General features: G+C 47.7%; 2 protein-coding genes across 5 annotated transcripts in view; both read right to left on the reverse strand.

The window, feature by feature from the left end:
- Window positions 1–4,351, reverse strand: part of TXNDC11 (thioredoxin domain containing 11) — a 49,285-nt gene extending 44,934 nt beyond the window's left edge. Inside the window, exon 1 of the mRNA XM_076069856.1 lies at window positions 3,090–4,351. Within this exon, the coding sequence (XP_075925971.1) occupies window positions 3,090–3,229 (140 nt within the window). The 5' untranslated portion in view covers window positions 3,230–4,351. The remainder of the gene's footprint in view (window positions 1–3,089) is intronic.
- Window positions 4,352–5,152: 801 nt separating this feature from the next.
- LOC116946152 (zinc finger CCCH domain-containing protein 7A) overlaps window positions 5,153–13,387 on the reverse strand; it is a 46,402-nt gene continuing 38,167 nt past the window's right edge. For all 4 annotated transcript variants that reach the window (XM_032961060.2, XM_032961061.2, XM_032961059.2 and 1 more), the window contains exons 21-23: window positions 12,982–13,130; window positions 10,244–10,404; window positions 5,153–9,130 (exon numbers count right to left, since the gene is read on the reverse strand). In XM_032961060.2, coding sequence (XP_032816951.2) covers window positions 8,950–9,130; window positions 10,244–10,404; window positions 12,982–13,130 — 491 coding nt within the window. In that variant the 3' untranslated portion in view covers window positions 5,153–8,949. The remainder of the gene's footprint in view (window positions 9,131–10,243; window positions 10,405–12,981; window positions 13,131–13,387) is intronic.

The following is a 13,387-nucleotide window of genomic DNA, read 5'->3' on the forward strand; positions in this document are numbered from 1 at the left end:
CTTGCAGTACGCACGACCGCTTGGGCACTACGTCGCTTTATCCCTGGTTCGACGGTCCGCTCGATGCCGCTCCCGCCGGCTACGAGCCAGAATCGAACAAAGACGGTCAAACTGCATCGTGTGACTTCAGATGTGCTTTTGCGGGCGTCTGGAATGCCCTTTCTTCCAATGTTAGGAAGCCATCGGAGCTATAAATTTTTAAATCTACATTTAAAACTATTTATTTTGAACTGCTTTTCATGTTTAGTTTGTTGTCCTTCCCCCGCTCCTCTAATTAGCATGGTCGGCTATGTGTTGCCTGGGCAGGATTAAGTTCTCATATCTCATCGGTCTCCCACATCTTATCCTACATATATTTATATAACACCTAATTCCAAAGAGCTTCACAGCCATTAAAAATTGTACATATGATTGTGGTTGACAGACAGAGCAGGTTATTAAAAGTAGTGGTGGTGCAGTTATGGTGATGGTTAGGAGAACTGCTGGGACAGCAAAGGAGGGGTAGTTATAGGGGTTGGGGTAGTGATAGAAGTTGGCGTAGTGATAGGAGTTTGGCTAATTATAGGGGTAGTGATAGGGGTTGGGGTATTGATAGGGGTAGTGATAGGGTTAGGGGTAATGATAGAGGTAGTGATAAGAGTTGGGGTAGTGATAGGCCTAGTCATAGCTGGGGGGCTAGAACAAGGGAGAAGGAGAGAACGAGACTGGGCGGAGGGTGAGGAGGCACAGAGAGGGACAGCAGAGACTTGAGAGCGTAGAGGCTGGGATGGGACAGAGTCGTGAGGTACGAGAGAGGCATGAGAAAGTGGGGCAAGACCATGGAGGGATGTAGACTCGAGTGAGACATTTAAAGAGACTGTAGACAGGGAGCCAGTGGAGTTGGGAAAGTAGAGCAGAATTGAGGGAACTGTGATGGAGAGGGTGGTTACAAATTATTCGGGCTGGGGCGTTGTGCATCTGTTGTTGGAGAGGAGTGAAGGCGTCGGGGGCAGGAAGGCTGACACGAAGAGAGGTGGCAGGAGTCAAGTTCAGTGAAGACGAGGTAGTGAACCAGGAGTTTAGCAGCAGAGTTTGTTGAGGGGAGGTCGAGAGGGAAGCAGGGATAATAATCTGAATATGCATTTATTCTGGAGGAATCCGATGAGCTATATAGCTCTTTTTCATAGATGTCCAGAGGGGGCGGGTGAGAACGTCACAACAACAAACAATACAAAAACACGATAGGAGTGCAAAGTATAAGAACTGTAAATACATCACTAGAAAAACTATTTTATTTTACCGGGTAAAGCCCACTGAGCTATGAGCTTATTTTTCAGAAGCGATCTGGACACAAATAATAGCTCAACGAAGTGGCCTATCATCGTGCGGCAATGTATAGCAGCCACACAATCTAAACAACGATCTAAAAGGTTAAAGTTAAGCAGGGATGGGTCCAAGGGAGGAGGTAGGGTGTTTAATGATGAAAACTCGATGTAAGTGTTGAAACTATATATAAAATAATATATTTTACCAGGTAAGGCCCACCGATATATATATCGCTCTTGTTTTTGGAAGCGACCTGGGCCGTCACAAACGAAGTGCCTTATCACGTGGACATCTACAGCAGCCAAATACTTTAAACCCACGTCGATTCGAAATGTGGTGGCGAAAAACCGGAGGACCTGGAGAAAAATCGACGAGACCACGGGGGGGGAGGAGAGAGACACGCAAACTCCAAATATCCAGCAGCGGGCGTTCAGTGTCGGGATCGAACCCACGGCCTCCTGTATACCAGGCGAGGTAGTCAACATCGCCTAGCCACCACGCGTGGCACGGCACCATCCGGGGGAGGGGATAAAGCCCGGCCAGCCCTCTGCCCTGGCGGTGTCAGGAGCCACGTTTCACTCCTCGGGAGACGCCGAGGTTGGACACGAGAGGCGAGCCAACAGCACCCCCCCCCCCCACCAAGCAAACTTCAACGTCAATGCTTACTACTTTCCTTCAAGCAGACACTAAACAGAGTATTTAGTGGAACACTTGATGCGGCTGGGCAGCAGAGTCGAAATCAAACTTTTGCAAACAGAAATAAATCCCTTCGGCTGCATGGGGGTAAAAAAACAAAGTCGCGTAACATCAGGAACGGGGCAAACCCCGGCGGGCTCCTCCTGCTGGACTCCACCGTCAAGTCCGATCATCCGTCAAGATCCCATCCACGGCGACGGCGTGAGGACGGAGGTCCGGGAACGTCGCTGGAACGTCGCTACAACGTCGAGGCGGTGTCGGCTGCTGGGAGGGGGGGTCACCACGCACGGACCTCTTCTGTGTCAAAAGTCAATAACTCAACGTGGCCATCGCCAAGTCGGACGGGGCGCGGTGGCGTAGCGGCTTGGCGCTCGCGGCCACCGACACCACCGGTGACGATTACCCGAACCGGTCCCTGGGCCGCCTCCGCTCTCCTCCACGTCTCGGCACTTGTCCGTGCCCTTGTGCCGTCACTTTTCCGTGTCTCTATCACGTCCCGTGCCTCACCCACCTCCCCGACACCTGACCACTTCCTCTCCACCACCCCCATGAATAGCACGACTTGTGGTCCATCTGTGCGGCTACACCCGTCAACGTGGGCTGGCGACCACGCGAATTCCACGCGAATTCCTCGATCTGTCACAGTAACCCCCGTGTCACTGCGACCCGTGACTGCAGCTCGCGGGATAAAGTTTAAAAAAAACCCCGATACACTCGCGAGACGGCGCAAATTCGTGACCCACCAACTCCAACCCTGACCGATGGAGCCGTGACCCCGGTAGCGTGGCCTCCCGTCATCAACCCAGGTTTCGTTCGGCCCGATGTCCATACCCACCGCGTACCTATCGTGTTCTCCCGTCTCCCTGTTGTACACACGTCTCCTTGTGCTCCCCGTGTACCCCCATGCTCCAGTCTCCCCGTCTGTGCCTCCCGACCCCGCCAACCTCCGACTTCATTCCAGTGCCTCACACCTGTGCACCCCTGTTGTACACATCTTCTTGTGCCCTGCCCACCCCCCCTGGGCCCCCCGTCTCCCCGTGTACCCCCATGCTCAGGTCTCCACGTGTCCCAGTGCCCCCCCCCCACACCTGTGCACCACGGCGAGCAGCAGAATCGCGGTGGCGGCTGCGAGCGCGGCGAGGCCGCAGAGCGCGGGACCGCCCATGCGACTCCACAGAGGCTCGGCCCGCGGCTCCACTCGCTCCTCGGGTCCGGCTCCAGCGCGCATGCCGAGCGCGGTGGTGGTGGTGGGGGGGGGTTGCCCGGCTACTAACCCGCCTCCAGTCCCCTCCTCCCCTCTCACGACTCCCCTCTTCCTCCTCCTCCCTTACTCGTTCCCGCTCACGCCTCCCTGGGGGCCGCTAGAAACCCGAGAATCGTAGCCCCACGTGTAAGAGCGAGCGAGCCAGCCCGTGCGGGCAGCCGACGGCCGCCACGTTGGGTGAGGAAGCCACCGCGCACGCCGCCTACCCACCGCTTATATAGCGAGCGGGCGGCGTGACGTCATCAACACGCCGGCACGGCTTCCCCGCCCCGCCCCTCACCCAACGTGGCCGCCGCGAGTCGCGCTCGCCGTCTGGAGGGGCCGCCATAAAAACAACAATATTTACATATTCTTGGTTCTTTCGGTAAAGTCACGTTGAAGGGAAGCAATAAAATAATAAAATAGATATAAAACAATAAAATTCTCACGACGTTTATTATTGTATTGTTTCCCTTCAACGTGACTTTACCGAAAGAACCAAGAATGAATCACTGCAGTCACGAAAGCTTTAAATCAACAATATTTACGTTTTTGATTTAAAGCTTTCGTGACTGCAGGAATTCATATTCTTGGTTCTTGATGATTGCTTGTGTTGCAGTCTAAACGTGAGAATTTTATTGTTTTATATATTTATTATTTTATTGTTTCCCTTCTACGTGACTTTACCGAAAGAGCCACGAATATATTTACATTCGCGACTCCTTGCGATTCGGCAGCTTTCCATTGGACGAGAGTCGCGAGGATCGCGACAGCCAATCACGGAGCGCGCGAACACCACCCCCCCAAAGGTGGGCGGGGCGTGAAGACAGGTGACGCCCCCCAAACACCTCACACGCCGCCGTGACGCCACGTTGTTCAAAAGCCCTCTCGGATACCAACGTGACTTTTATTTTTCGATTTAAAGCTTTCGTGACTGCAAGGATTCATCTTCTTTGGTTCTTTCGGTAAAGTCACGTAGAATGAAAATAAAATAATAAATTGATAAAATAAAATAACACAATAAAATTATCACGACGTTTCGGCCACAACACAAGCGGCCTTCATCAGGTGAAGGGACGAGACTGTCTGGAGGACAGCGCTGGAGCGAACACAGCCAAGCTCAGACCGCGACCTTTTAGCTTAAAGGTCGCGGTCTGAGCTTGGCTGTGTTGTGGCCGAAATGTCGTGAGAATTTTATTGTGTTATTTTATCAAAGAAGATCAACGTGACTTTACCGAATGAACCAGAGTATGGATTCCTGCAGTCACGAAAGCTTCAAATCAAGATTGCCCTCTAGTGGCAGATTTAAAGAATACCACTCTGGCTGTACACCTAATGATCATCTTGGCTGCCCGCCCGATTGGCTGCGTCGGGTGTTTGCGGGTTTAACAACATTTAAATTTTACGCGATCTAACCCAAAAACCTTGACTATGGATAATACTGGTCGTGAAAGCCACGTTCTTGTTAAACTGTTTGTAAGCAGTTGCTCAGCTCGGCATGACCCTGCCAGCAGTCGGTGCCCACACACAATGTTTGCCGAACTTCTTTCACGCCGTACGTCGCCAACCATGCTAATACAGGGCCGCCCTCGTTTAATGCGGTAGATGCGTTCCTGAAAAGAGCCACGTTAAACGGAAATAATTTCACAATAATGTAACGATAACGTTTGGCGAGATACGAAGCGAGGGCGCGCGTGCACACACAGCGAGATGGCGGGACAAATAACGGAGGGTCCGCTTCAGCGTTACTTTATCATTGCACCGCTCAAAAACCGCGTTATAACGGGGCGAGTTCCGCGTTATAACAAAGCGCGTTCCGCTTCGTGCAGTGTTCTCCGAATGTGAAAACGCGTTGTGAACACCACGCGTTAAGCAAGGCCTTACCGTACATTGTGTCAAAACTGTAAATTTCAGCCAAAAGTTTTATTGTTTGTGAATGTTACATATCACACAGATGCATCATCTATTACGATTAACAAACTCATTCCAAAAAGAAAGACAACCTTAGAAACCAGCTCATCGCAGCCCTGGCACTGGATAGTGGCGATCACTTTCCCCGTTGCTGGCCTAACAGATGTTTTTACATTTTGACTTTCTAAACAATCAATACCTAAAACGGCAGGTTTTCCACACGTTATTTTTGCTTCACCGAATTCTGCCAACTGCAAGAGATTAAATCGCATCATTCATAATTGATGTTTGTATTAGGCCACAACCGACATAGCCAAATTAATTGGCACGTTAACAATTGTTTTGCGTGACAATTATTACTTTTCATTACGTGGCCTAACCCAAGAAACAATCACGTGAATCATATTGGCTACAAAAACCGACGCGTTAACTGTAACCATACACATTAGTTAGAGCAGCCCTTGCCTTGTTGATGTTTGGTAATGCTTCACAGTTAACCAGGACGGGTCTTTAACGACCCCAGCAACCTGGACGCGATTACTCTCGCGATTACCCTTCCCACGTTATCCTCGTTGATGCAGAGTAAATAATATTAACATTGTTTCTGACACTGTGATTTTTGTTTGGGTTTATAGTCCACTTTTAAAATTATCAATCCGCTGCTGGATCAAGGCCTTCCCAGGCCGTCACCACCTCCCAAAATCTGCCCAACACCTACACACGGTCTTGAATTGACCACTCCATCTCCGTGGAGGACGAGATTCATACCCTCCCTTCGCTGGTACTCTTTAATTATTCTTGACCATTATCCATCGTCTCTCCTAGCAACGTGTCCTGCTCTTGCCCAGACTTTTCTGCGTTATAATTGTCTTCAAACTTCATGTTCTCTGATCCCATGTGTCCCATCATTCTGTCATAATCCCAAGCATGTGCATCGTCTGTACGTGCTGCTTTCCACAATTTCCAGATATTCATATAATTTTCTTTAATGTCCATGTTTCTACCCCATGTCTTACATGTCGTGGTAGTACGCATTGGTTAAACACTTCTTTAGGCACATTGGTATGTTGCTTCAAAATCAAGGTCAGCTCTCGTCCACCTATTTATTTAATAATTTTGGCTGCGGTGCACTTTCAATACCCTAGGTATATAAATATTCTGCTGTGTTTTCAAGTTGCGTCCCTCCAATAGATATCACCGATTCTTTAGAAACGTATTGTACATGTTCATGTGAGGCTTTTTGGGCAAAGATCGCGAAACTTTAAATGTGTCGTACACCCACCTCCATCCGACACAGCCAATCACATGATCTTTTGTTTAGTTCATATTAATTTTGAGCACAACTTCGTGTAAATAGATCACACTGCTGTCAATTAATCCTACCCAAAGCCATTGAAGAATGACAGCAGTTCCACACCATTGCAATATTCAACTTCAAGATGCATAATCAGAACTTACACCAAGCACACAGCCAAAGAAACAGACCTTGAAAAAGCTCCTAAAAGATACACAACCATAAAACAATTCTACCAGATTTAAAATAACCATAAAGGCTAAATTATGTGAATTAAAAACAATCAAACAAAAAAGTAAACAGATGCTTTGGTCAAAACTAGAATGGCATGACATGTTTCTGCCATGTATTCAAACGAATGTGTCACAAGCGCCTACTAATCCCATCTTTTAGACTAATATTGGCATCATGAGGCCAAGGAAGTTCCATTCACAACTCTCACGGTGAGCAGTTCCTATCTAGGGCCACCTTGTCAGAGCATGGCCCCACATGGTTATATCACAACACGACTTCCAATTCCCTTCGATAGATTTCATTATACACACTCGGGGTGTATGTTACATGTCCTGCGAGTGTTCATAATATATCAAAATAAATATTTACTTATCATAGAGTAAGCCTCATTGGCGAATGGACTGAGATGATAAACTCACGTATCAGTTTAATCACAGGTGACTATGTTGAGCTTCTTTCGCACCGTACGTAGCCAACCGTGCTCATCGAAGGTGCAGGGGAAGGCCAACTAAACACAAAAAGTAGTTAAAAAGAAATGAGTTTTCAATTTAGGTTTGAAAGTGGACAGCTCAAGTGGCTTCCTAATATCGGAAAAGAGAGTGTTCCAGACGGCTGTAGAAGCGCACCTGAAAGCATGTGACCGTGTTTGTTCACTGGTTAGCCAAAAGCCGCTACTGTGAGGATGACCGGAATTGGCGTGATGGTTTATGGTCCTTGACAAGATCGACCAGGTTTTGTGGTTTGTGAGAAGCACTGTGTGTATGAGTGCGACCTCATAATATTTGAATACCGGACCTCATTGGTGCTGCTCATCCCATCACCCTTTGCTTCACCACCTTCCCCCACCACCCCAATTAATTACAAAAAACAAATGTTCTCTTCTTCCAAAAATATTAGTTGTTCGTTTGGACCAACTATACAACTATTTATATTTTACCAGGTATGGCCCACTGAGCTGCATAGCTCTTTTTCAGAAGCGGCTTAGCTACAAATGAGTATTTGGCTGCTATAAATGTCTACGTGATAAGCCACTTCGTTGAGCTATCATTTGTGGCCAGGTCGCTTCTGAAAAAGCAAATAGCTTGGTGGGCTTTACCTGGTAACATAAAGGTTTCTTTGTATTTTTCTTAGTGATTTGCTTACCTTTCCTATACTTTCCACTCCTATCGTGTTTGTGTATTGTTTGTTGTTGTAAAGTTCTGACCCGCCCCAAATGGACATCTGTGAAAAAGTTTTCTAGCTCATCAGATTCCTCCAGTATAATTAAAAATTCTGATTCTGAAGTGCAGAAGGTGCGAAGAGGCTACTACCGCTGCTCCTGGGCTGTTGATGGGCAAGCATGGAGGGGGGGGGTCCAGTTTCTTTCCCATGGCTCACTGCTGCAGGCCAGGCCGCTTCTGGTACACCTCTGAGTGGTCATGGAAACGATGCGTCAGGTGGCAAGCCGGTGTGCGCGAAGGCTAATCTACCGCACACAGTTCACAGCAACCTATAGGGCTGGTGAGCAAGTTCAACTTTTATTTTCTGTAAGAGGGGAAAAGACGTAAATAAAAAAAATAATTGGTGCCCTGCATAACAAGCCACAAAAGCAAATGAATATTCACTTAAACACGTAGGCTTTTGCGACCAATATTGTCCAAAATAAAGGTGTTTTAAGGATAGATCGTGTAAGTGACAAACCTCACCAATTAGCTGTCGGGTGGTGGTGGCGAGTTTAACGACACATTTAGACTTACGTGATCTAACCACAAATAAAATAATTTCTATTACGGTGGGGACATGGCACCATGCTCCAAACAGGCGCACGCACGCAGGCAAGCAGCGCACACACGGCACGAGCTGACGGGAGCCAGAGCGTGAGTGAAGTGTGGTGGAGACAAGTCTCCCAGGCGGCTCTCACTCCTCCGTCCAGGGATTGTCCTGTTATGCTGCTCAAAAAAGGCCCATAATGCAAAGTGGCAATCACATTAAACAAAAAAATATATATAATTGTATATTTCAAACGGACTTGATACGGAAATAAATCCACACGGATCGTTGTGTATTCTGCCAAAGTTATTCTGCCACACAATTTCTTACCAACTAAAGTTCCCATTACTTCTTAGCCCAACCACTCGGTTCAATTTTGCATTTGAATACATTCTCTATGCAAAGCAAGATTAAGTATTATATTAAAATTAAGCTGTAAATATTGTCAACATTTCACTGATTGGTAAAAATAAGATGATATCCATTAACAATTTTAACGGGGGGTTACAAGCGAATACTATTTTGTTAAAAAACTGTATTTTCCAAAATCCCCCCGCTCATCAATGAGCTTGTCGTTGATGGCCTTGGCGAGTTTGGACTTGAGGTAATCCCGTCGCTCGATCCACTCCTGGAGCTCGGCGGCACCGTGCGCGTATTTGCACTCACTCTCTTCGGGACAAATGTTCCCGTGCTCAATCCTGCGGGAGGAGAGTGAGCAGCACAAACGGTGTGGATGACAACAAAATAAATTAATCACAAATCAAGTTTTTTTTTACAAAACAAAATTATAAGTCACAATTCCGCCGTTATCGTCGACGCGGTGCAACGCATTGATGCCCTGTTCTGTTACAGCAGTAGCATTTGTAACAACTATAAAACATTTTAATAATACTCATTGGGAGATGTGTGGTGTGATCTACACATCCGTGGTTGACACAGAAGTGCAACAAGAACAAAGGTTAAAAGGTTACAAGTAGTGCACTTTCAACAATTACGTGAGTTCACAGCAACAGATTAACTCTCGCTCGTTCATAGGCGTTTAAAATTATCGTGTTTGTGCGTTGTATCTAGAATTAATAAATAAATAATCAGGTGACATCCTATACTCATTAGACCTAGTTGCCAAGCACGTTAACATTAACAATAAAGGAATGTGTTTTATGAATGAGTGGTGTGAGCAGCGAGGACAAAGTGGTTCTTCAGGGGGAAGGATAAAGCTTCGCAGCAGGCAGACCAAGTGCACCTGAAGTAAAGCATCCAGAGAGTAATGGTTTCATCCGGGTCAGTCGCTACATTCTACATTACAAGAGATGGGTAGATATTTTTTAAGGGAGAGCTTTGCAAGCAAGCAGTTTGCTGGAGTGACCTAAAGGCCACAAAATGAAGTATTGCCCCCACACTAGAGTCCAGTGTGTTGCTGGGTGGTGGTTATGCACCATGGATTACTGTGTGTGTAGGTTGCTGGGTAGTGGCTATGCACCATGGATTAGTGTGTTTCTAGGTTGCTGGGTGGTGGTTATTCACCATGGATTAGTGTGTGTGTGGGTATCTGGATGGTGGTTATGCACCATGGATTGGTGTGTGTGTGGGGGTTGCTGGGTGGTGGTTATGCACAATGGATTAGTGTGTGTGTAGGTATCTGGATGGTGGTTATGCACCATGGATTGGTGTGCGTGTGGGGGTTGCTGGGTGGTGGTTATGCACCATGGATCAGCGTGTGTGTGTATAGGTTGCTGGATGGTGGTTATGCACCGTGAGCCAGTGTGTGTGAGCGAGTGTAGGCTGCTGGGTGGCTGTGTGTAATCACGCACAACGGGCACAGAGAGAACTCCCCAGCAGGGAAGCGATGCTGCCAGTTCTGCTCATCATCGTCCAGGAAGACACGGTCGCGGTGCCGCTCCGACGTGATGTGCTGCTGCCACTGCTTCCCACCGTTACAGTTCTTGCCACACAGCCAGCAGTGGAAGCCGGTCTGCAGGCGTGGCACACAGCAGTAGCAGCAGCAGCACACAGCCACGCACACGGCATGAGCGCACCATGCATAACACAACATACGATACGTACCTTCACGATTCCCAACAACAATAGCCGCAATTCGCTACTCAGGGGCTGTGACGTCACTACGGTGCCTCTACCAGGCCAGGTGCACTTAGAGGCCATGTGAAGTGTCGAAGGTTCTCTGACAGGAGGTCACCGGACAGGCCCAGGTGCCATGGGTTGACTGACTGAGATGACTGGCAGATGAATAAGCTGTGCCCCCTATTATGCCAACTTGCTGCGTTTTAGCCGCATGGTGCTCCGCTCGTTGTCGTCAGCGTCGCTCCTCTGCCCTCCGTTGTTGCTGGAGGGCGACTGTCTCCAACTGCCCAGCAGCGTCCTTCACGAGCCTCCAATGTTCACAACAATACACGCATTCAACTGCACGCGTGAGAACCGATTACTAACCAATTCTGCCTGTATGTAGGCTAATGGAATATAGAAGAAAACTGCAAACAGACAAATGTGACTGTACGGAAGAAAAAATTAAATAACTTCATCGGTACCGAGGTTCCCACAAGGCCATGCGGGAGGGGGTGTGGCACAGTTTGCCACCAGCTATCGTAGAATGCGGTGGTGTCGTTACAGTTCTCTGCGGTGAGTGCAATGTCTTTAAAAACAATGATGTCTACAGTGAGGGAAAAAAGTATTTGATCCCCTGCTGATTTTGTACGTTTGCCCACTGACAAAGAAATGATCAGTCTATAATTTTAATGGTAGGTTTATTTGAACAGTGAGAGACAGAATAACAACAACAAAATCCGGAAAAACGCATGTCAAAAATTTTATAAATTGATTTGCATTTTAATGAGGGAAATAAGTATTTGACCCCCTCTCAATCAGAAAGATTTCTGGCTCCCAGGTGTCTTTTATACAGGTAACCAGCTGAGATTAGGAGCACACTCTTAAAGGGAGTGCTCCAAATCTCAGCTTGTTACCTGTATAAAAGACACCTGTCCACAGAAGCAATCAATCAGATTCCAAACTCTCCACCATGGCCAAGACCAAAGAGCTCTCCAAGGATGTCAGGGACAAGATTGTAGACCTACACAAGGCTGGAATGGGCTACAAGACCATTGCCAAGCAGCTTGGTGAGAAGGTGACAACAGTTGGTGCGATTATTCGCAAATGGAAGAAACACAAAAGAACTGTCAATCTCCCTCGGCCTGGGGCTCCATGCAAGATCTCAGAACTACACGGGAGGATCTTGTCAATGATCTCAAGGCAGCTGGGACCATAGTCACCAATAAATAATTGGTAACACACTTCGCCGTGAAGGACTGAAATCCTGCAGCGCCCGCAAGGTCTCCCTGCTCAAGAAAGCACATATACATGCCCGTCTGAAGTTTGCCAATGAACATCTGAATGATTCAGAGGACAACTGGGTAAAAGTGTTGTGGTCAGATGAGACCAAAATGGAGCTCTTTGGCATCAACTCAACTCGCCGTGTTTGGAAGAGGAGGAATGCTGCCCATGACCCCAAGAATACCATCCCCACCGTCAAACATGGAGGTGGAAACATTATGCTTTGGGGGTGTTTTTCTGCTAAGGGGACAGGACAACTTCACCGCATCAAAGGGACGATGGAAGGGGTCATGTACCGTCAAATCTTGGGTGAGAACCTCCTTCCCTCAGCCAGGGCATTGAAAATGGGTCGTGGATGGGTATTCCAGCATGACGACCCAAAACACACGGCCAAGGCAACAAAGGAGTGGCTCAAAAAAAAGCACATGAAAGTCCTGGAGTGGCCTAGCCAGTCTCCAGACCTTAATCCCATAGAAAATCTGTGGAGGGAGCTGAAGGTTCGAGTTGCCAAACGTCAGCCTCGAAACCTTAATGACTTGGAGAAGATCTGCAAAGAAGAGTGGGACAAAATCCCTCCTGAGATGTGTGCAAACCTGGTGGCCAACTACAAGAAACGTCTGACCTCTGTGATTGCCAACAAGGGTTTTGCCACCAAGTACTAAGTCATGTTTTGCAGAGGGGTCAAACACTTATTTCCCTCATTAAAATGCAAATCAATTCATAACATTTTTGACATGCGTTTTTCCGGATTTTGTTGTTGTTATTCTCTCTGTCACTGTTCAAATAAACCTACCATTAAAATTATAGACTGATCATTTCTTTGTCAGTGGGCAAACGTACAAAATCAGCAGGGGATCAAATACTTTTTTCCCTCACTGTATGTCTCTCTAAATAAAATTAACGCTAACCGCTTGCGCGTTCCGAGATTCAGCGGTGACCGGGACACCCACCCTGCAGCTTGCAGACGTCTCGGAACGGGAAAGGGTCAATGGTCTATTTTCACATCAAAATGTTACGTGCGTACCTGGAGTATAATAATCGACGTGGCTCAATATTATTTCGATCATGAAGCTATACAGTACCCAATTGCTCGTACTCGTGTGCGTCTTGCATAAAGACGGTAGCGTCTCGGCATTCTTAGAAGCGCCGGTGCGGCGAGTGACGGCGAGGGAGCGAGTTGCGTGCCGCCGCATGTGCCGCTGCTCACCGTGATGTCTGCGTAGTCGGTAGGCAGAGAGATGTGCTCCGAGCTCTGTCCACTGATGCCCGACAGAGTCCCCCCCGTGGTGTCTTTAGCCGCTGCCTTGGGCCCGTGCGTTTCCATCCAAATTTCATACAGCTTCTCCGTTTCCTTAACTGGCATCAAGAGACAGGGCATGGCGCCAGGGCCTGGCTCAGGCATTGCTGCGATGCTGTTATGCAACTCCAAAAACAGACGACCGCTGATGTAAAACAACAATTACTGTGAGAACTGGTAAACAGTGCTGAAACTGACAAAGCAATTAAAGGGCATCTTTTGGATAAAATAAGTGGAATCGCAGCTCCTTTCGGCTTGCGAATCAGGCCCCTTGTGTCATGGCCAGAACCTTGGTCCTAAACAGGTTCAACATCAG

Source organism: Petromyzon marinus, chromosome 26, assembly GCF_048934315.1.
Source record: "Petromyzon marinus isolate PM22_M1 ecotype Great Lakes invasive population chromosome 26, UKy_Petmar_22M1.pri1.0, whole genome shotgun sequence".
Taxonomy (NCBI): domain Eukaryota; kingdom Metazoa; phylum Chordata; class Hyperoartia; order Petromyzontiformes; family Petromyzontidae; genus Petromyzon; species Petromyzon marinus.